The sequence below is a fragment of the Dendropsophus ebraccatus genome, chromosome 15 (assembly GCF_027789765.1).
Source record: "Dendropsophus ebraccatus isolate aDenEbr1 chromosome 15, aDenEbr1.pat, whole genome shotgun sequence".
Taxonomy (NCBI): Eukaryota; Metazoa; Chordata; class Amphibia; order Anura; family Hylidae; genus Dendropsophus; species Dendropsophus ebraccatus.
Genome location: NC_091468.1, coordinates 1,697,088 through 1,719,400, shown reverse-complemented (window position 1 = coordinate 1,719,400; position 22,313 = coordinate 1,697,088). Strand labels below are relative to the sequence as shown.

General features: G+C 52.1%; 1 protein-coding gene across 1 annotated transcript in view; it reads right to left on the bottom strand.

Moving 5' to 3' along the window:
- The window catches only part of TTBK1 (tau tubulin kinase 1), a 130,913-nt gene that overhangs the window by 26,865 nt on the left and 81,735 nt on the right, over positions 1-22,313 (bottom strand). Inside the window, exons 6-11 of the mRNA XM_069954379.1 lie at positions 6,232-6,336; positions 5,333-5,398; positions 1,990-2,082; positions 1,782-1,907; positions 1,300-1,454; positions 992-1,211 (exon numbers count right to left, since the gene is read on the bottom strand). Coding sequence (XP_069810480.1) covers positions 992-1,211; positions 1,300-1,454; positions 1,782-1,907; positions 1,990-2,082; positions 5,333-5,398; positions 6,232-6,336 — 765 coding nt within the window. The remainder of the gene's footprint in view (positions 1-991; positions 1,212-1,299; positions 1,455-1,781; positions 1,908-1,989; positions 2,083-5,332; positions 5,399-6,231; positions 6,337-22,313) is intronic.

The following is a 22,313-nucleotide window of genomic DNA, read 5'->3' as shown; positions in this document are numbered from 1 at the left end:
CAGGGCGACCACCTCCCCCTCTCAGACTCTCCCCACAGGGCCACCACCCTCTCCTCTCAGACCCTCCCCACAGGGCGACCACCTCCCCCTCTCAGACCCTCCCCACAGGGCGACCACCTCCCCCTCTCCTCTCAGACCCTCCCCACAGGGCGACCACCTCCCCCCTCTCCTCTCAGACCCTCCCCACAGGGCCACCACCCTCTCCTCTCAGACCCTCCCCACAGGGCGACCACCTCCTCCTCTCAGACCCTTCCCACAGGGCCACCACCCTCTCCTCTCAGACCCTCCCCACAGGGCGACCACCTCCCCCTCTCCTCTCAGACCCTCCCCACAGGGCGACCACCTCCCCCTCTCCTCTCAGACCCTCCCCACAGGGCGACCACCTCCCCCTCTCAGACCCTCCCCACAGGGCGACCACCTCCCCCTTTCCTCTCAGACCCTCCCCACAGGGCGACCACCTTCCCCTCTCCTCTCAGACCCTCCCCACAGGGCGACCACCTCCCCCCTCTCCTCTCAGACCCTCCCCACAGGGCGACCACCTCCCCCTCTCAGACCCTCCCCACAGGGCCACCACCTCCCCCTCTCAGACCCTCCCCACAGGGCGACCACCTCCCCCTCTCAGACCCTCCCCACAGGGCCACCACCCTCTCCTCTCAGACCCTCCCCACAGGGCGACCACCTCCCCCTCTCCTCTCAGACCCTCCCCACAGGGCGACCACCTCCCCCTCTCAGACCCTCCCCACAGGGCGACCACCTCCCCCTCTCCTCTCAGACCCTCCCCACAGGGCGACCACCTCCCCCTCTCAGACCCTCCCCACAGGGCGACCACCTCACCCTCTCCTCTCAGACCCTCCCCACAGGGCGACCACCTCCCCCTCTCAGACCCTCCCCACAGGGCGACCACCTCCCCCTCTCCTCTCAGACCCTCCCCACTGGGCGACCACCTCCCCCTCTCCTCTCAGACCCTCCCCACAGGGTGACCAATACTGACCTTGCTGATACTAATCCTTAGCTTATTCCGATTCACATCAGTCTCCTCCCAAACCTCGGTGTCATTAAAGCCGACATTGGGGACCTGCCCAGAGATGTCTGCTGGCCGGCCAGGAAGGACAGGGGGTGCATTCTCCTGGTCACTGAGATGCTCCCCCTGTAGGACATCTTCTGTGTTCTCACGGAGTAAGTCCCCTGGCACGGGTGTCACATTAACTACCCTAAAAGTTACAGGAGGGTGAAAGGTTAATCTATATTGCAGATATCTCTATCAATGATCAATGACTGCTGAAAATGGCTGTCTTTTACCCAAACATGGCAGCGGTCTGTCGGGTGTTCTGCTGTGGAGGAGTAGATGTGCTGGTGGACAACAAGATGTCTGTCCCTCCTTTCTCCCAGTCAAAGGCCTCGTTCTCTGTTATTCCACGTTCCTTCATACTGTTCTCAAACACCGACATGATCATCTGCAAGAAGGAGAAGGCTCTGTGGCAGTGGGCACATGGTCAGGGGTAGGAGGCCACTAATGTTACATGGTTCTTCTCACTCTTCTGCTGGCCAGATCTACCTGGACAGCGTGATCATAGGATGTTCCATCTGCTTTATGGTGGATGGCCTCTACACGCTGCACATATCATCCCACCATACAAGATCCTATATGGGGATAATGTGAGAGCGGGGGAGGTTTTGTGCCGTCTGAACCCCGGAACTATTAGGACATGTTGATGTCAAGCAGCAGGGCCCTCATACCTCCAGGCAATATCCTGGTTACAACATGCAACATTAGTTACTACCTGGTAGTCCGGCTTAGTGAAGTAGTCCAGACTGGAGATGTGCTCCAGGAAGAGATGGAACTCAGATGGCATGTGCTTCAGCAGCATTCGGTGGTCGTACTTCTCCTTGATCATTCCCACCTGCTCCTAGAGACAGGAAGATGCAACACGGTCAGTGCACACAACATGGATGCTACCTGCCGGCTGCATCTTCCCCCCTGGGTCCTACCTTATCCTTAATCTTCCTCCAGGGCAGCTGTCCCACTGCAAACTCTACCAGCATATAGAATAATGACCACAGGTCATCGTGCCGCCCCATCTCCTGGAGGGAGAAAACCAGATGGCACAACCATGCAGGAGGACCAGACACAGTGATGAAAGACAATGAAACAACCTAACAGTGAACAAAGAGGTTCTGCAGCAGAAAGGGGGTAACAGCAGAGAGTAGGCAGGGCACTGGCTGGACCCCTCCCCCCACTGCTCTTATTAAGCATTTTTTTTCCAGATCTTGTGGGCAGCAGCAGAAAAACAAGCCACACAACTACAAAGGCAGCCATCTCATTGACTGATCTGCTGATCGCTACACACCTACGATGGCAGTCATCCAAGCGAGTGATCTCCTGATTTGTCGATACCTACGATGGCAGTTATCAGAGCAAGTGATCTCCTGACCTGTCCACACCTACGATGGCAGTAAGACAAGCAAGCAATCTTCTGATCCCTCCACACCTACGATGGCAGTAAAACAAGCGATCTCCTCATCCCTCCACACCTACGATGGCAGTAAGACAAGCAAGCAATCTTCTGATCCCTCCACACCTACGATGGCAGTAAGACAAGCAATCTTCTGATCCCTCCACACCTACGATGGCAGTAAGACAAGCAAGCAATCTTCTGATCCCTCCACACCTACGATGGCAGTAAGACAAGCAATCTTCTGATCCCTCCACACCTACGATGGCAGTAAAACAAGCAAGCAATCTTCTGATCCCTCCACACCTACGATGGCAGTAAAACAAGCGATCTCCTCATCCCTCCACACCTACGATGGCAGTAAAACAAGCAATCTTCTGATCCCTCCACACCTACGATGGCAGTAAGACAAGCGATCTCCTCATCCCTCCCCACCTACGATGGCAGTAAAACAAGCAAGCAATCTGCTGATCCCTCCACACCTACGATGGAAGTAAAACAAGCAAGCAATCTGCTGATCCCTCCACACCTACGATGGAAGTAAAACAAGCAAGCAATCTTCTGATCCCTCCACACCTACGATGGCAGTAAGACAAGCAAGCAATCTTCTGATCCCTCCACACCTACGATGGCAGTAAGACAAGCGATCTCCTCATCCCTCCACACCTACGATGGCAGTAAGACAAGCAAGCAATCTTCTGATCCCTCCACACCTACAATGGCAGTAAGACAAGCAAGCAATCTTCTGATCCCTCCACACCTACGATGGCAGTAAGACAAGCAATCTTCTGATCCCTCCACACCTACGATGGCAGTAAAACAAGCAAGCAATCTTCTGATCCCTCCACACCTACGATGGCAGTAAGACAAGCGATCTCCTCATCCCTCCACACCTACGATGGCAGTAAAACAAGCAATCTTCTGATCCCTCCACACCTACGATGGCAGTAAAACAAGCAAGCAATCTTCTGATCCCTCCACACCTACGATGGCAGTAAGACAAGCGATCTCCTCATCCCTCCACACCTACGATGGCAGTAAGACAAGCGATCTCCTCATCCCTCCACACCTACGATGGCAGTAAGACAAGCAAGCAATCTTCTGATCCCTCCACACCTACAATGGCAGTAAGACAAGCAAGCAATCTTCTGATCCCTCCACACCTACGATGGCAGTAAGACAAGCAATCTTCTGATCCCTCCACACCTACGATGGCAGTAAAACAAGCAAGCAATCTTCTGATCCCTCCACACCTACGATGGCAGTAAGACAAGCGATCTCCTCATCCCTCCACACCTACGATGGCAGTAAAACAAGCAATCTTCTGATCCCTCCACACCTACGATGGCAGTAAAACAAGCAAGCAATCTTCTGATCCCTCCACACCTACGATGGCAGTAAGACAAGCGATCTCCTCATCCCTCCACACCTACGATGGCAGTAAGACAAGCGATCTCCTCATCCCTCCACACCTACGATGGCAGTAAGACAAGCAATCTTCTGATCCCTCCACACCTACGATGGCAGTAAGAAAAGCGCATAATCTCCTCATCCCTCCACACCTACGATGGCAGTAAGGGCCCTATTGCACAGTAACGATAATCGGCCGGATTGGCCCCATTTGGCCCGATTCGGCCGATTATCGTTTGGTGAAATAGAGAGAACGATCAGCCGATGATCGTGTCATCGGCTGATCGTTCATTTAGGGCCAGACCTAAAATCATCGTTCCCCCACCGCGCATTGCTTCGGTTGAATAGCGGTGCGCGGCTGGTGACCGACGATTTGACAGGCTGCAGCATCATCATACATTACCTGTCAGGTCTTCTCGGCGCGGTCTTCATCCCCAGGTCCTGCGCGCTCTATCTTCAGAATGGTCGGTCAGCTGACCGGCCATTGTGAAGATAGAGCGCGCGAGACCCGGGGAGGAAGACAGCGCCGAGAAGACTTGACAGGTAATGTATGATGCTGCAAGGGCTGCAAGGACATCGGTAACGATGTCCTTGCAGCCCTTGCTCAACGATCATCGGGCCGTGGAATAGGCCCAGTAAATGAGCGGCGATCTAGCAGATCGCCGCTCGTTTACATCGTTGATCGGGCCCTCCTCGGCCCGTGGAATACGACCCTAAGACAAGCAAGCAATCTCCTGATCCCTCCACACCTACGATGGCAGTAAGAAAAGTGCATAATCTCCTCATCCTTCCACACCTACGATGGCAGTAGGACAAGCAAGCGATCTCCTCATCCCCTAACACCTACGATGGCAGTAAAACAAGCGTGTGATCTCTTGATCCTTCCACACCTACGATGGCAGTAAAACAAGTGAGCGATCTCTTGATCCCTCCACACCTATGATGACAGTAAGAAAAGCGTGTAATCTGCTCATCCCTCCACACCTACGATGGTTGTAAGACTGTGAGCGATCTCCTGATTTGTCCATACCTACGATGGCGTTCATCTGTCCCTTCACACCTACGATGGCAGTCAGCTGATCAAGCAAACCTTCCAATCTGTTCACACCTACGATGGTAGTACCTGGACATAACTAAGATGGCCACCAGCTGAGTAATCTCCTGATTCCTCCACAGCCACTGGCTGATAGTGGTCTAATCCCTCCATATACCATGTTGGCCGCCAGCTGATCATGCGATCTCCTGATCCCTTCATACCTACGATGGCGGTCAGCCGAGCTTAGATTAAGTCACATATGTACAGGAACATTCACCTCCACATGTGTATCATACACAAGCTGTGCTGCCAGCGTCCTGAGTGTGCATGGCCGGGGGAGGGGCATATGTCCCTTTCTCAGAGATCTACCTCACCCACGATTTCAGACTGAAGGACTGGGGGTGGCAAAAGACCACACTCCACAAACACTTACCCTGTTCTTGTGTGCATTGACAGAAGCGTATCGGACGGTCCCTCGGAAACCAGCTACATTTCGAGGCTGTGGGGGAAGGAAACACAGAAGTGAAGGGTACTGGTTGTGAGGGTTGTTGGTATCTGCTAGTCACCATAAGGCTATGTTCCCACTACATACTAAAGATTGCAAAGAATGGCCATTGTTGTTACATAACAGACAGAAAATAATGATCATGAACATTACGTTGTGGGAACATAGCCTAACTCTGCAGTGTCCACAGTTCCTATACACCGCTCAGGTCATTTTATGGTATGGATGTATGATGAGATCCGCATGGTGGAGCGGAGTCCTGACCAAGTCATCTACAGACTCCTTGGGCAATACCCCATCTACCCCCTAGGTGACAACACAGACATGAGGTAGACGCGCCCCCTGTGCTCTAACTCCTCAACAAGTGTAAAATAAGAAGAAAGAAAATCAGCAAACAAATAAAAACTGGATGGGGAGCAATCGGCATAGTACGGTGGCTGCAGAGGGCGATGATATAATGCCCACAGGGGTCGTCACCCAGCTTTTCCATCTACTGGGGTCTCCACAATTGGGTTAGCCCTCTCACTCAAGGTATAAGATCTGTGAGATCCCCTTCAGTCAATTCAGGCATAAATGTAACACGAGAGGATGGATGATGGACACTCACACTGCGCATCCCAGCCGCCAAAACTAAAGTGCGGAGCAACAGCTCGAAAAACAAACTGAAAAACAGAAAGAATAAAATAATGGAAACAAAACAATTCATCAACGTAAAATGAGCAATAAAATGACCCCCACCCTACCCAGAGGAGCACATCACACAGCGCAGCAGAGGACCAATGACCCTGCTCAGACCCTACCAGCGGCCTCCAGTCTTCTCCACTCACCGGCCGCACCTCCCCGTTGGTGTTGGTGTACTGTCGCGCCAAACCAAAGTCCAACATGTAGCACTTCCGGTACGTAGAAGGGAGTCGTCCCATGGCAAAATTAGACTGTGGAAAAGAAGGATCAAAGGTAGTCACAGTTGAAAATAAGACTTCACATACATGGACACATCTTAGGGGTCACACCACAGAGAAATGACATCAAAATGCGGCAACAAACATCCTCCCCACCAAATGTATCAAGGAATCATCCCCCAACCAGATGTCTAAAGGTATCATCCCCCTAACCAGCTGTCTCAAGGCATCATCCCTAACCAGATGTCTAAAGGTATCATCCCCCTAACCAGCTGTCTCAAGGCATCATCCCCAACCAGATGTCTAAAGGTATCATCCCCCTAACCAACTGTCTCAAGGCATTATCCCCATCCAGGTGTCTGCAGTTATCATCCCCTCATCAGATGTCTCCACATGTCATCCTACCAATCAGAAGGCTCCATGCATTATCACCCAAGTCACCCCCCCAACCCCCAAACAGATGTCCCAAGACATAATCCTCCCCAAATAGAGGTCTCCACGTGCCATACCCCCAACCGAATGTCTTCAGGCGTAATCATCCCCACAAACAAATTTCTTCAGGTGCTATCCCCACAACCCCCCCCCCCCCCCCCCCAAATAAGATGTCTTCAAGAGTCATCCCCCCAACCAAATGTCTCTAGGCATCATTCTCCTAACAAGATGTCTCCAGGGGTCATTCCCTAACTAGATGCTGTCCCCCCAACCAGATGTCTCCATACGTCATTCCCCCCAACCAGATGTCTCCATACGTCATTCCCCCCAACCAGATGTCTCCATACGTCATTCCCCCAACCAGATGTCTTCATGCGTCATCACCACAACCATATGTCTCCATGCGTCATCCCCCAACCAGATGTCTTCATGTGTCATCAGCCCCAACCATATGTCTCTTTGCATCATCCCCCCAACCATATGTCTCCATGTGTCATCCCCCCAACCAGATGTCTCCATGTGTAATCCCCTCAACAAGATGTCTCCAAGCGTCATTCCCCAATTAGATGTCTCCATGCGTCATCCCCCCAATCAGATGTCTCCAGGCGTCCCCCTCCCCATCAGATGATTATAGGCATAATCCCCAACAACCAGATGTCTTCATGCACCATCCCTCCAACCAGATGTCTCCACGTGTCTTCCCTCCCAGAGAGCTCTAAGCCTCAACCCCCCCCCCCCCCCCCCCCCCCGGCCCAACTAAGGGCCCTGTTACACGAGAGGATAATCAGGCGAAAGATCGTAAAATTATTCAAATTTAAACGATAATCGTTCTGTGTAATTGCAGGCAATGATCGAAAAATTGTTCGTATGACGTTTATCGTTGATTTAGATCTGAACCTAAAATTATCGTTAAACGTTCGCTTATCGTTTGCTGTAATTCCACATTCGTTCACTCAAGTTCTGCATTTGTTCACTAATCGTTCAGTGTAATGGCACATTGATCATTGTTTTCCTGGGATCAGAAGGAATCAATCAATCTGTGTAATACGGTGAAGGATTTAAGGTTAATGATAAACAATCTTGTTTGCGATTGTTTATCGTTAGTCGTTAATTGTTAAAAATCGCTCTGAGTAATAGGACCCTAAATGTCTCCATGCACCATCCCCCCAACCAGATATCTCCAGGTGCCATCCCCCCAACCAGATTTCTCCATGTACCATCCCCCCAACCTTCCACACATCAACCCCAACTGGATGTCTCCACACGTCATCCCCAACCAGAGAACTCCAAATGTCAACCACAACCAGCTATCTCCACAGGTCATCCTCCTGAACCAGATGTCACCACATGTCATCCACAACCAGCTGTCTCAAGTCATCCCCAATGAACTGTCTCCACATGTCATTCCCAACTAGATGTGTCCACAGCTCATCCCTCCGAACCAGATGTCTTCACAGGTCATCCCTCCAAAACAGATGTCTCCTCAGGTCATCCCTCCAAAACAGATGTCTCCTCAGGTCATCCCTCCAAAACAGATGTCTCCTCAGGTCATCCCTCCAAAACAGATGTCTCCTCAGGTCATCCCTCCAAAACAGATGTCTCCTCAGGTCATCCCTCCAAAACAGATGTCTCCTCAGGTCATCCCTCCAAAACAGATGTCTCCTCAGGTCATCCCTCCAAAACAGATGTCTCTACAGGTCATTGACAATAAGCTGTCTCCACACGTTATCCCTAACCAGGTGTCATACATACTGCTATAAGTAATGCAGCTGTCTTCCCTGAGTTCAAGGAAAAGTGAGACAATGAGCTACTGTACAAATTAGGTTCTTATGTTACCAAACCATATGGCAAAGGGACAGTGGACATTCTGGATTTGCTGACAACTGGGAAGATGCTACCGATTACCTTCTCTCATCTGTGGTCAGCGCTAGAGACCTATTAATAGAGAGTCTACTATACTACTGCTAGGTGTAACACATCGGGATGTCTCCAGCTGGTACTTTAGGAGTCAGAGTGACCTAGAATGTTTCTATACGATGTACGCTTAGTTTCCCCAAAGTGCTTTGCTCACATGTCTCTTTTACTTGGTTCTACTGAAACATGATGGATGAAGTTGCTCAGTTATATTCTGTTATATACAGTGCTCTGTATGACTTCAACCACATATGGCCAGAGTGGATAGTGACTCCAGCTACAGGCAGGGCCGTAGTAACAGCTGCTGCCGCCCTAAGTACTAAACCTGAAGAAGCCCCATCTTGGGGAGCGTGGTTTTGGCCACAAGCATTTCTCTACATGGATAACACCGCCATACCAGACCTGACTAACACCACCATACTGTGACTGGATAACACTGCCATACCAGACCTGACCAATACCGCCATACTGTGACTGGATAACACCACCACACTAGACCTGACCAATACCGCCATACTGTGACTGTATAACACTGCCATACCAGACCAATACCGCCATGCTGTGACTGGATAACACCGCCACACCAGACCTGACCAATACCTCCTTACTGTGACTGGATAACACCACTATACCAGACCTGACCAATACCGTCATACTGTGACTGTATAACACTGCCATACCAGACCAATACCGCCATGCTGTGACTGGATAACACCGCCACACCAGACCTGACCAATACCTCCTTACTGTGACTGGATAAAACCACCACACCAGACCTGACCAATACCGCCATGCTGTGACTGGATAACACCGCCACACCAGACCTGACCAATACCACCATGCTGTGACTGGATAACACCGCCACACCAGACCTGACCAATACCGCCATACTGTGACTGGATAACAACTCCACACCAGACCTGACCAATACCGCCATACTGTGACTGGATAACACTGCCACACCAGACCTGACCAATATCACCATACTGTGACTGGATAACACCGCCACACCAGACCTGACCAATACCACCATACTGTGACTGTATAACACTGCCATACCAGACCAATACCGCCATGCTGTGACTGGATAACACCGCCACACCAGACCTGACCAATACCGCCATACTGTGACTGGATAAAACCACCACAACAGACCTGACCAATACTGCCATGCTGTGACTGGATAACACCGCCACACCAGACCTGACCAATACCACCATACTGTGACTGGATAACACTGCCACACCAGACCTGACCAATACCACCATACTGTGACTGTATAACACTGCCATACCAGACCTGACCAATACCGCCATGTTGTGACTGGATAACACCGCCACACCAGACCTGACCAATACCGCCATACTGTGACTGGATAACACTTCCATACCAGACCTGACCAATACCACCATGCTGTGACTGGATAACACCGCCACACCAGACCTGACCAATACCGCCATACTGTGACTAGATAACACTGCAATACCAGACCTGACCAATACCGCCATACTGTGACTGGATAACACCGCCACACCAGACCTGATACTGCCATACTGTGACTGGAAAACACCACCATACAAGACCTGATCTATACTGCCTTACTGTGACTGGATAAAACCACCATACCAGACCTGACTAGAGATGAGCGAATTCTATTCGATCAAACAGCTATTCAATGGAATAGTACACTATTCGAAGAATTCGACCGCGGTTGAATATGTGTGCTTAAACGCAGTAAAAATTTGATTCGCCCTCCCACATCCCCTGGCGCTTTTTTCCAGCCAATAAACATGCAGGGGGTAGGGACAGGCACTAGGAGTAGGCAGGACTTTAAAAAAACCTCTAACTGCGATTGGCCGGCTAAACTATGTGACCTCCTGAAGAGAAAGAATAGTGATTTCAGATTTGTGTCACTTGCTGGTTGGAACTAGAGAGGGACAGACTGTAAAGCAGGGAGAGGAAGGTTTTAGGTTAAGTTAGGTAGGGAGGGACCCCCAAAAGCTCTTGTTAGGGCTAAAACTGTATAAAAACAGACATTTACAAGCTGTAAATGTATAAGCTGTTGTGAGACAGGCAGTGTGTATAAACAGTGTGTATACCCACTGATAGTGTATACGGCTATATACAGTAATTGTGGGATAATACCTTTTATTTTTCTACCACAAATTTGCGCATACGCAAGTTTGCAAGTATACGGCTGTATACAGTGTGTGGGATAATATAGCTGTTATCTCGACTCTAGAGATTTGTGAAGTCTGTGTCCACTAAAGGCGCCGATAAGCCCTTTTTTTCTATTGTTGTAAAAACAATTCTATATCCGGTATACGGCTGTATACAGTGTGTGGGATAAATTAAAAAACTATCTGGTACAGCTAAATTGTATACTATTGAAAAAAAGTTAAACAGCTACTACAATGCGTAGGGCAAAGCGAAGAGGACAGGGACGCGGAAATGCTGCTGGGGTTTCAAGCCGCGGTGAAGTGATTGGGGATACAGCGCGTGCTTCAGAGGGACGTCCAGTATCGAACGCATCCACCATCCCTGGCTTTATAGGACGGTTGTGCAGGGGGCGGGGTACACAACTGTCAAGGCCCGATCAGCGTGACCAAGTGTTACGATGGATGGCGGAGAGTGCTTCCAGTCATTTATCTACTCACTTCGGTCTCGAGGCTAGCCAAGAGTCTGACCCTCATGTCTCCAAACCTGCACAATTATTCTATAGTCATCCCACCATTGCCCACTCCGAGGAGCTCTTTTCGGGTCCTTTTACCCAATTGGACAGTGTTGAAATACTTGATGAATCCCAGGAGCTACCTGAGGATTATATCTGAACCAGCGACCTCAAGTCGTGAGGAGTGATGATGAGGAGACCCAATTGCCATTAAGCCAAACAGTTGACATGCCCAGTCTGCAGGAGAAGCAGCAGAGTGAGGAGATAGAAGAGGAGGGGCTGGACGTGAAGCAAACGACCCGACCTGGCAAGGGGTGATGTCCAGTGGGGAAAATAGTGGAGGTGTGGAGGCCCGCACAGCACCAAAAAAGGCGCAAAGAGGCAGAGGGATGTCCAGAGGTAGAGGACAGACGAGTCAGCAGAGCCGAAGCTTTCCCCTGAAGCAGCCAGTAACGCCGAGCTCCCCCCTTGAGGTCACGCAGTTCTTTGGTGTGAAGGTTTTTTAATGTTTGTGCGGATGACAAGCTGAGCGTGGTGTGCACTCTTTGTCACTCCAAACTGAGTAGAGGCTCGGAAAAGAGCAACTTGACCACCTCGGCCATGCGGCGTCACCTGGAAGCAAAGCACTGGGCTCAGAGGGAAAGAGCAAACGCAGGAGAACCTGCACCCGGTGTTGCAACTGCTGACTCTTGCCCTGTTCTCTCTGCTAGAGCTACAGTCAGGGCCGTTTCTGCCATGAGGCGGAATGAGTATTCCGCCTCAGGCGGCAGATTCTGCGCCCCTGCAGGGGGCGGCAGACAGCAGCCCTGCGCCTGCAGCCGCTCACCTGTCCTGCCGCAGCCGTCCGGTCCCGCCGCCAACGCTTACCGCTGTCCCGCGCCGTCAGTCAGCAGCTGTTATCGCCCTCCAGTGAGTCGTGAGTGCCCCCGCTGACCCCAGGCACTCACGACTCTCTGGAGAGCGATGACAGCTGCTGACTGACGGCACTGGAGCGCGGAAAGGAACAGAGGTGGGACGGGACGGCTGCGGCAGGACAGGTGAGCGGCTGCAGGGTCGGGAGACAGCGGTGAGCGGGACGGGACGGCTGCTGCAGGACAGGTGAGTGCGGGGCGTCCAGGCGCGGGTGATTCGGTTACGGCGGGGGGGGGGGGGCGGTACGGGGGGGGGCCGGCGCAGGTGATCTGGTTACGGCGGCGGGGGGGGGGGGGGGTTGTCAGTGGGCGGCCGCCTGAGGTTTGCGCCTGAGGCGGCAGAAACCCCAGAATCGGCCCTGGCTACAGTCCAGACCACCACCAGCCAGGACACTTCGCCATCTGCCTGTGTTTCGGTCACTTTGGTGCCTTCCTCACCTTCCCCTTCGCCTGCGTCTGCTCCTTCACCTGCACCGTCATGCACCTCTTCACAGCAATTGTCTCTCAGTCAGGCATTTGATCACAAGCATAAGTGCACCTCTACTCACCCCTCTGCCCAAGCCTTAGACTGCCACACCTCCAAATTGCTGGCCATGGAGATGCTGCCGTTTAGGCTTGTGGAGACGCAAGCCTTCCGTGACCTCATGGCAGCTGCCGCACCTTGGTATTCTGTCCCTAGCCACCACTACTTTTCCAGGTGTGCCGTCCCCGCCTTGCACCAGCACGTGTCTCATAACATCGAGCGAGCCCTGACTTACGCGGTTAGCGCGAAGATTCATTTGACCATCGACTAGTGGACAAGTGCTTGCTCCCTTCTCCCCCCTCCTAAGATGGACAGCACAAGCTCTGACAACTCTTCCCTCTCCTCCTCCTCCTCCGTAAAATCGCCCTCATCGGTCAGCTGGAAATGCTGCAGCACTGGCGTGGGGAGACGTAAGCAGGCTGTGCTCAAGCTTATCAGCCTGGGTGATAAGAAGCACAGCGCCCCAGAGGTCAAGGATGACATAGTGCGGCAGGCAGAAATTTGGCTGTCGCCGCTGTGCTGTATGTGATAATGGCCATAACTTGGTGGCAGCTCTGGAGCTTGGAAAACTCCAACACGTTCCATGCCTGGCCCACGTTTTTAATTTGGTGGTGCAGAGCTTTTTAAAGACCTACCCCGACCTGCCGAAGCTACTGGTGAAAGTGCGGCACCTGTGCGCCCACTTTCGGAAGTCCACCGTGGCAGCTGCTAGCCTTAAAAAGCTACAAAAACATCTGCATTTGCTTGAACACCGGCTGTTGTGTGATGTCACCACTCGCTGGAATTCTACATATCATATGTTGTCCAGGGTGTGTGAGCAGCAGAGAATACCAGCTGGAATTCCAGCTCCAAAACCCACGGGTGCCTTCTACTCAGCTCCCTCAGTTTGCCAACCATGAGTGGCCATGGATGGCAGACTTATGCGAAGTTTTAAGGATTTTGAGGAGTCCCCCAAGAGGGTCAGCTGCAACGATGCCATAGTGAGCAGAACCATCCCACTCCTATGCATTGTTAAAGAATCCCTCATCGCCATCAGGGACAATGCCTTGCACACACCGGAGGCCGGTATAGGAGGAGACGTGACAGATATACAGTCACACTACACTACTGTTAGCTTCTCAGGGTCGATTCTTCTCAGGGAGGAAGAAGAGGAGGAGGCTGTTGGCCACACTGTCGGCGAGGCTAGCGGTGCAGTTGTGTGCGTCCCATTGGTCCAGCGAGGATGGGGTGAAGAGGAGGCAGAGGAGGAAGAGGAGGAGGAAACATTGAACGATACTTCTGGTGGGGGCAGCGATGTGATGCCAATTCACAGCCTGGCACACATGGCTGAATTTATGTTCGGCTGCTTTGAGAGGGACAAATGCGTTGTCCACATAATTGGGAGCAAAAAATACTGGGTTTTCGCAATACTGGACCCCCGGTATAAAGATAATGTCTCCTCATTCATTCCAGTAGAGGAGAGGACCACCAGACTACTGGAGTACCAGAGAGAACTGCTGCAGAATATGATGGAGATATTCCCACCTTCCAGCAGAGCAGAGAGAAGAGAGTTCCTCCCAAAGCCGGACAACATCCATCAGGTCCACGGCCGCCAGGGGAACACTCTCCAAAGTATGGAACACGTTAATGGCACCCCCTCACCAAAGTACCATCAGTGTAAGGCCTAGTAAGAACAGGAGAGACAAGTATCGGCAGATGTTCCGGGAGTACCTGGTCGACCACAACCCTGTCCTCCCTGATCCCTCGGCGCCCTACACGTATTGGGTCTCCAAGTTGGACACGTGGCTGGAACTCTCACTATACGCCTTGGAGGTGCTGGCCTGCCCTGCTACCAGTGATCTGTCCGAAAGAGTCTTTAGCGCAGCTAGGGGCATCATCACAGATAAGCGCAGCCGCCTGTCAACTGACCGGCTGACGCTCATCAAAATGAAGGCCCAGAGGATAGACCCAGACTTTGCTTCTCCACCAGTTGAAAGCCTCGAGAAGTGAAGTCGCATGTTTCAGCTCTAGGTAATTTCCTCCACTGCCATAGAAATGGGCCATTTAAAAAAAATAAATAAAAAAAATTAACAAGGCTCACCTGAAGGGCCATGTCACCATTTTTTTAAGGGCTCACCTCGTGGGCCTAATTTCATACGCCTCTATACAATTTTTTTGAAGGCTCACTTCATAGGCCTCTATACAATGTTTTTGAGGGCTCACCTCATGGGCCTCTATACAATGTTTTTAAAGGGCTCACTTCATGGGCCTAAGTTCATAGGCCTCTATACAATTTTTGGAGGCTCACCTCATGGGCCTCAAGCTAACTTTTCAAGGGCTAACCTCATGGGCCTCAAGCTAATTTTTCGAGGGCTAACCTCATAGGTCTCAAGCTATTTTTTCGAGGGCTAACCTCATGGGCCTCAAGCTATTTTTTTAAGGGCTCAACTCATAGGCCTTGTGAGAATATACTTTGTCATTTTAGAGGACAGATACGTGTCACCGAGGTGCCTGGCCTTGGTGAAGTGAACCGGTAGCTTTAGACAGTAACTGTAGGTTATTGTCACTTTTATTAAATGCATCAGCTGTTTCCACAGCTGATCCGGGTCCGGCTTTACTGGAGCAGTCAAAGTGACGGGTGGGACGACTTTTTCCACGTATTCCAGGCTTTTCCATTGCCTCAATAAAAGGACTGCTGTTTGGCTAAACCGCATGGGGAGAGATACTCAGTTGCCGTGTAAAGTAATCCCCACACCAACTTTGCTTTTTGTGATTTAAATGGCAGCATGATAAATTTTCTTTTGCTGAATATTCGGATTTCTGTCCGCGCTAATGTAGAGGAAATAAGTTGTCCGAGTATTTTTCCATTATACAAAGCGGTTATATTGTGTTCAGAGTCTATAGTTGATCTGTGTATAGTCTGTAATAGTGGTGTAATACTGAAAATGGATATATTATATATATATATATATATATATATATGCGCAATATATACATGTGTGCAATTCACATCACTGGCTGGGCAATATATAACTCTGCAAACAATTGTATTTCACAAGTGTACTAAATAAACAAGAAACAAACATACGCTAATATTACACATCACCTAATACGTAGGCAAATACCGCTAGACCAAAAGGTACACTTCTACTTTATGTACATGTACCCAGGCATGCCTCCCCTGCTGTCCTATATGTACCCAGGCATGCTTCCCCTGCTGTCCTATATGTACCCAGGCATGCTTCCCCTGCTGTCCTATATGTACCCAGGCATGCTTCCCCTGTTGTCCTATATGTACCCAGGCATGCTTCCCCTGCTGTCCTATATACACCCAGGCATGCTTCCCCCGCTGTCCTATATACACCCAGGCATGCTTCCCCCGCTGTCCTATATGTACCCAGGCATGCTTCCCCCGCTGTCCTATATGTACCCTGGCATGCTTCCCCTGCTGTCCTATATACACCCGGGCATGCTTCCCCTGCTGTCCTATATGTACCCAGGCATGCTTCCCCTGCTGTCCTATATACACCCAGGCATGCTTCCCCTGCTGTCCTATATGTACCCAGGCATGCTTCCCCTGCTGTCCTATATGTACCCAGGCATGCTTCCCCTGCTGTCCTATATACACCCAGGCATGCTTCCCCTGCTGTCCTATATGTACCCAGACATGCTTCCCCTGCTGTCCTATATGTACCCGGGCATGCTTCCCCTGCTGTCCTATATGTACCCAGGCATGCCTCCCCTGCTGTCCTATATGTACCCAGGCATGCTTCCCCTGCTGTCCTATATGTACCCAGGCATGCTTCCCCTGCTGTCCTATATGTACCCAGGCATGCTTCCCCTGTTGTCCTATATGTACCCAGGCATGCTTCCCCTGCTGTCCTATATACACCCAGGCATGCTTCCCCTGCTGTCCTATATGTACCCAGGCATGCTTCCCCCGCTGTCCTATATGTACCCAGGCATGCTTCCCCCGCTGTCCTATATGTACCCTGGCATGCTTCCCCTGCTGTCCTATATACACCCGGGCATGCTTCCCCTGCTGTCCTATATGTACCCAGGCATGCTTCCCCTGCTGTCCTATATACACCCAGGCATGCTTCCCCTGCTGTCCTATATGTACCCAGGCATGCTTCCCCTGCTGTCCTATATGTACCCAGGCATGCTTCCCCTGCTGTCCTATATACACCCAGGCATGCTTCCCCTGCTGTCCTATATGTACCCAGGCATGCTTCCCCTGCTGTCCTATATGTACCCAGGTATGCTTCCCCTGCTGTCCTATATGTACCCAGGCATGCTTCCCCTGCTGTCCTATATGTACCCAGGCATGCTTCCCCTGCTGTCCTATATGTACCCAGGCATGCTTCCCCCGCTGTCCTATATACACCCAGGCATGCTTCCCCCGCTGTCCTATATGTACCCAGGCATGCTTCCCCTGTTGTCCTATATGTACCCAGGCATGCTTCCCCTGCTGTCCTATATACACCCAGGCATGCTTCCCCTGCTGTCCTATATGTACCCAGGCATGCTTCCCCTGCTGTCCTATATGTACCCAGGCATGCTTCCCCTGCTGTCCTATATACACCCAGGCATGCTTCCCCTGCTGTCCTATATGTACCCAGGCATGCTTCCCCTGTTGTCCTATATGTACCCAGGCCTGCCTCCCCTGCTGTCCTATATGTACCCAGGCATGCCTCCCCTGCTGTCCTATATACACCCAGGCATGCTTCCCCTGCTGTCCTATATGTACCCAGGCATGCTTCCCCTGCTGTCCTATATACACCCAGGCATGCTTCCCCTGCTGTCCTATATGTACCCAGGCATGCTTCCCCTGCTGTCCTATATGTACCCAGGCATGCTTCCCCTGCTGTCCTATATGTACCCAGGCATGCTTCCCCTGCTGTCCTATATGTACCCAGGCATGCTTCCCCTGCTGTCCTATATGTACCCAGACATGCTTCCCCTGCTGTCCTATATGTACCCAGGCATGCTTCCCCTGCTGTCCTATATGTACCCAGGCATGCTTCCCCTGCTGTCCTATATGTACCCAGGCATGCTTCCCCTGCTGTCCTATATGTACCCAGGCATGCTTCCCCTGCTGTCCTATATGTACCCAGGCATGCTTCCCCTGCTGTCCTATATGTACCCAGGCATGCTTCCCCCGCTGTCCTATATACACCCAGGCATGCTTCCCCTGCTGTCCTATATGTACCCAGGCATGCCTCCCCTGCTGTCCTATATACACCCAGGCATTCTTCCCCTGCTGTCCTATATACACCCAGGCATGCTTCCCCTGCTGTCCTATATGTACCCAGGCATGCTTCCCCTGCTGTCCTATATACACCCAGGCATGCTTCCCCTGCTGTCCTATATGTACCCAGGCATGCTTCCCCTGCTGTCCTATATGTACCCAGGCATGCTTCCCCTGCTGTCCTATATGTACCCAGGCATGCTTCCCCTGCTGTCCTATATGTACCCAGGCATGCTTCCCCTGCTGTCCTATATGTACCCAGGCATGCTTCCCCTGCTGTCCTATATGTACCCAGGCATGCCTCCCCTGCTGTCCTATATACACCCAGGCATTCTTCCCCTGCTGTCCTATATACACCCAGGCATGCTTCCCCTGCTGTCCTATATACACCCAGGCATGCTTCCCCTGCTGTCCTATATGTACCCAGGCATGCTTCCCCTGCTGTCCTATATACACCCAGGCATGCTTCCCCTGCTGTCCTATATGTACCCAGGCATGCTTCCCCCGCTGTCCTATATGTACCAGGCATGCTTCCCCTGCTGTCCTATATGTACCCAGGCATACTTCCCCTGCTGTCCTATATGTACCCAGGCATACTTCCCCTGCTGTCCTATATACACCCAGGCATGCTTCCCCTGCTGTCCTATATACACCCAGGCATGCTTCCCCTGCTGTCCTATATGTTCCCAGGCATGCTTCCCCTGCTGTCCTATATGTACCCAGGCATGCTTCCCCTGCTGTCCTATATGTACCCGGGCATGCTTCCCTGCTGTCCTATATGTACCCAGGCATGCTTCCCCTGCTGTCCTATATGTACCCAGGCATGCTTCCCCTGCTGTCCTATATGTACCCAGGCATGCTTCCCCTGCTGTCCTATATACACCCAGGCATGCTTCCCCTGCTGTCCTATATGTACCCAGGCATGCTTCCCCTGCTGTGCTATATGTACCCAGGCATGCTTCCCCTGCTGTCCTATATATACCCAGGCATGCTTCCCCTGCTGTCCTATATGTACCCAGGCATGCTTCCCCTGCTGTCCTATATGTACCCAGGCATGCTTCCCCTGCTGTCCTATATACACCCAGGCATGCTTCCCCTGCTGTCCTATATACACCCAGGCATGCTTCCCCTGCTGTCCTATATACACCCAGGCATGCTTCCCCTGCTGTCCCATATACACCCAGGCATGCTTCCCCCGCTGTCCTATATGTACCCAGGCATGCTTCCCCTGCTGTCCTATATGTACCCAGGCATGCTTCCCCTGCTGTCCTATATACACCCAGGCATGCTTCCCCTGCTGTCCTATATGTACCCAGGCATGCTTCCCCTGCTGTCCTATATGTACCCAGGCATGCTTCCCCTGCTGTCCTATATACACCCAGGCATGCTTCCCCTGCTGTCCTATATACACCCAGGCATGCTTCCCCCGCTGTCCTATATACACCCGGGCATGCTTCCCCTGCTGTCCTATATACACCCAGGCATGCTTCCCCTGCTGTCCTATATACACCCAGGCATGCTTCCCCCGCTGTCCTATATGTACCCAGGCATGCCTCCCCTGCTGTCCTATATGTACCCAGGCATGCTTCCCCTGCTGTCCTATATGTACCCAGGCATGCTTCCCCTGCTGTCCTATATGTACCCAGGCATGCTTCCCCTGCTGTCCTATATGTACCCAGGCATGCTTCCCCTGCTGTCCTATATACACCCAGGCATGCTTCCCCCGCTGTCCTATATACACCCGGGCATGCTTCCCCTGCTGTCCTATATACACCCAGGCATGCTTCCCCTGCTGTCCTATATACACCCAGGCATGCTTCCCCCGCTGTCCTATATGTACCCAGGCATGCCTCCCCTGCTGTCCTATATGTACCCAGGCATGCTTCCCCTGCTGTCCTATATACACCCAGGCATGCTTCCCCTGCTGTCCTATATGTACCCGGGCATGCTTCCCCTGCTGTCCTATATACACCCAGGCATGCTTCCCCTGCTGTCCTATATGTACCCAGGCATGCTTCCCCTGCTGTCCTATATGTACCCAGGCATGCTTCCCCTGCTGTCCTATATGTACCCAGGCATGCTTCCCCTGCTGTCCTATATGTACCCAGGCACGCTTCCCCTTCTGTCCTATATGTACCCAGGCATGCTTCCCCTGCTGTCCTATATGTACCCAGGCATGCTTCCCCTGCTGTCCTATATGTACCCAGGCATGCCTGCCCTGCTGTCCTATATGTACCCAGGCATGCTTCCCCTGCTGTCCTATATACACCCAGGCATGCTTCCCCTGCTGTCCTATATACACCCAGGCATGCTTCCCCTGCTGTCCTATATGTACCAGGCATGCTTCCCCTGCTGTCCTATATACACCCAGGCATGCTTCCCCTGCTCTCCTATATGTACCCAGGCATGCTTCCCCTGCTGTCCTATATGTACCCAGGCATGCTTCCCCTGCTGTCCTATATGTACCCAGGTATGCTTCCCCTGCTGTCCTATATACACCCAGGCATGCTTCCCCTGCTGTCCTATATACACCCAGGCATGCTTCCCCTGCTGTCCTATATGTACCCAGGCATGCTTCCCCTGCTGTCCTATATGTACCCAGGCATGCTTCCCCTGCTGTCCTATATGTACCCAGGCATGCTTCCCCTGCTGTCCTTTATGTACCCAGGCATGCTTCCCCTGCTGTCCTATATGTACCCAGGCATGCTTCCCCTGCTGTCCTATATGTACCCAGACATGCTTCCCCTGCTGTCCTATATGTACCCAGGCCTGCCCTGCTGTCCTATATGTACCCAGGCCTGCCCTGCTGTCCTATATGTACCCAGGCATGCTTCCCCCGCTGTCCTATATGTACCCAGACATGCTTCCCCTGCTGTCCTATATGTACCCAGGCATGCTTCCCCTGCTGTCCTATATGTACCCAGGCATGCTTCCACTGCTGTCCTATATGTACCCAGACATGCTTCCCCTGCTGTCCTATATGTACCCAGGCATGCCTCCCCTGCTGTCCTATATGTACCCAGGCATGCTTCCCCTGCTGTCCTATATGTACCCAGGCATGCTTCCCCTGCTGTCCTATATATACCCAGGCATGCTTCCCCTGCTGTCCTATATGTACCCAGGCATGCTTCCTCTGCTGTCCTTTATGTACCCAGGCATGCTTCCCCTGCTGTCCTTTATGTACCCAGGCATGCTTCCCCTGCTGTCCTATATGTACCCAGGCATGCTTCCCCTGCTGTCCTATATACACCCAGGCATGCTTCCCCTGCTGTCCTATATACACCCAGGCATGCTTCCCCTGCTGTCCTATATGTACCCAGACATGCTTCCCCTGCTGTCCTATATGTACCCAGGCATGCCTGCCCTGCTGTCCTATATGTACCCAGGCATGCTTCCCCTGCTGTCCTATATGTACCCAGACATGCTTCCCCTGCTGTCCTATATGTACCCAGGCATGCTTCCCCTGCTGTCCTATATGTACCCAGGCATGCTTCCCCTGCTGTCCTATATGTACCCAGACATGCTTCCCCTGCTGTCCTATATGTACCCAGGCATGCCTCCCCTGCTGTCCTATATGTACCCAGGCATGCTTCCCCTGCTGTCCTATATGTACCCAGGCATGCTTCCCCTGCTGTCCTATATGTACCCAGGCATGCTTCCCCTGCTGTCCTATATGTACCCAGGCATGCTTCCCCTGCTGTCCTATATATACCCAGGCATGCTTCCCCTGCTGTCCTATATGTACCCAGACATGCTCCCCCTGCTGTCCTATATACACCCAGACATGCCTCCCCTGCTGTCCTATATGTACCCAGGCATGCTTCCCCTGCTGTCCTATATGTACCCAGGCATGCTACCCCTGCTGTCCTATATGTACCCAGGCATGCTTCCCATGCTGTCCTATATACACCCAGGCATGCTTCCCCTGCTGTCCTATATACACCCAGGCATGCTTCCCCTGCTGTCCTATATGTACCCAGGCATGCTTCCCCTGCTGTCCTATATGTACCCAGGCATGCTTCCCCCGCTGTCCTATATGTACCCAGGCATGCTTCCCCTGCTGTCCTATATGTACCCAGGCATGCTTCCCCTGCTGTCCTATATGTACCCAGGCATGCTTCCCCTTCTGTCCTATATGTACCCAGGCATGCTTCCCCTGCTGTCCTATATGTACCCAGGCATGCTTCCCCTGCTGTCCTATATGTACCCAGGCATGCTTCCCCTGCTGTCCTATATACACCCAGGCATGCTTCCCCTGCTGTCCTATATGTACCCAGGCATGCCTCCCCTGCTGTCCTATATGTACCCAGGCATGCTTCCCCTGCTGTC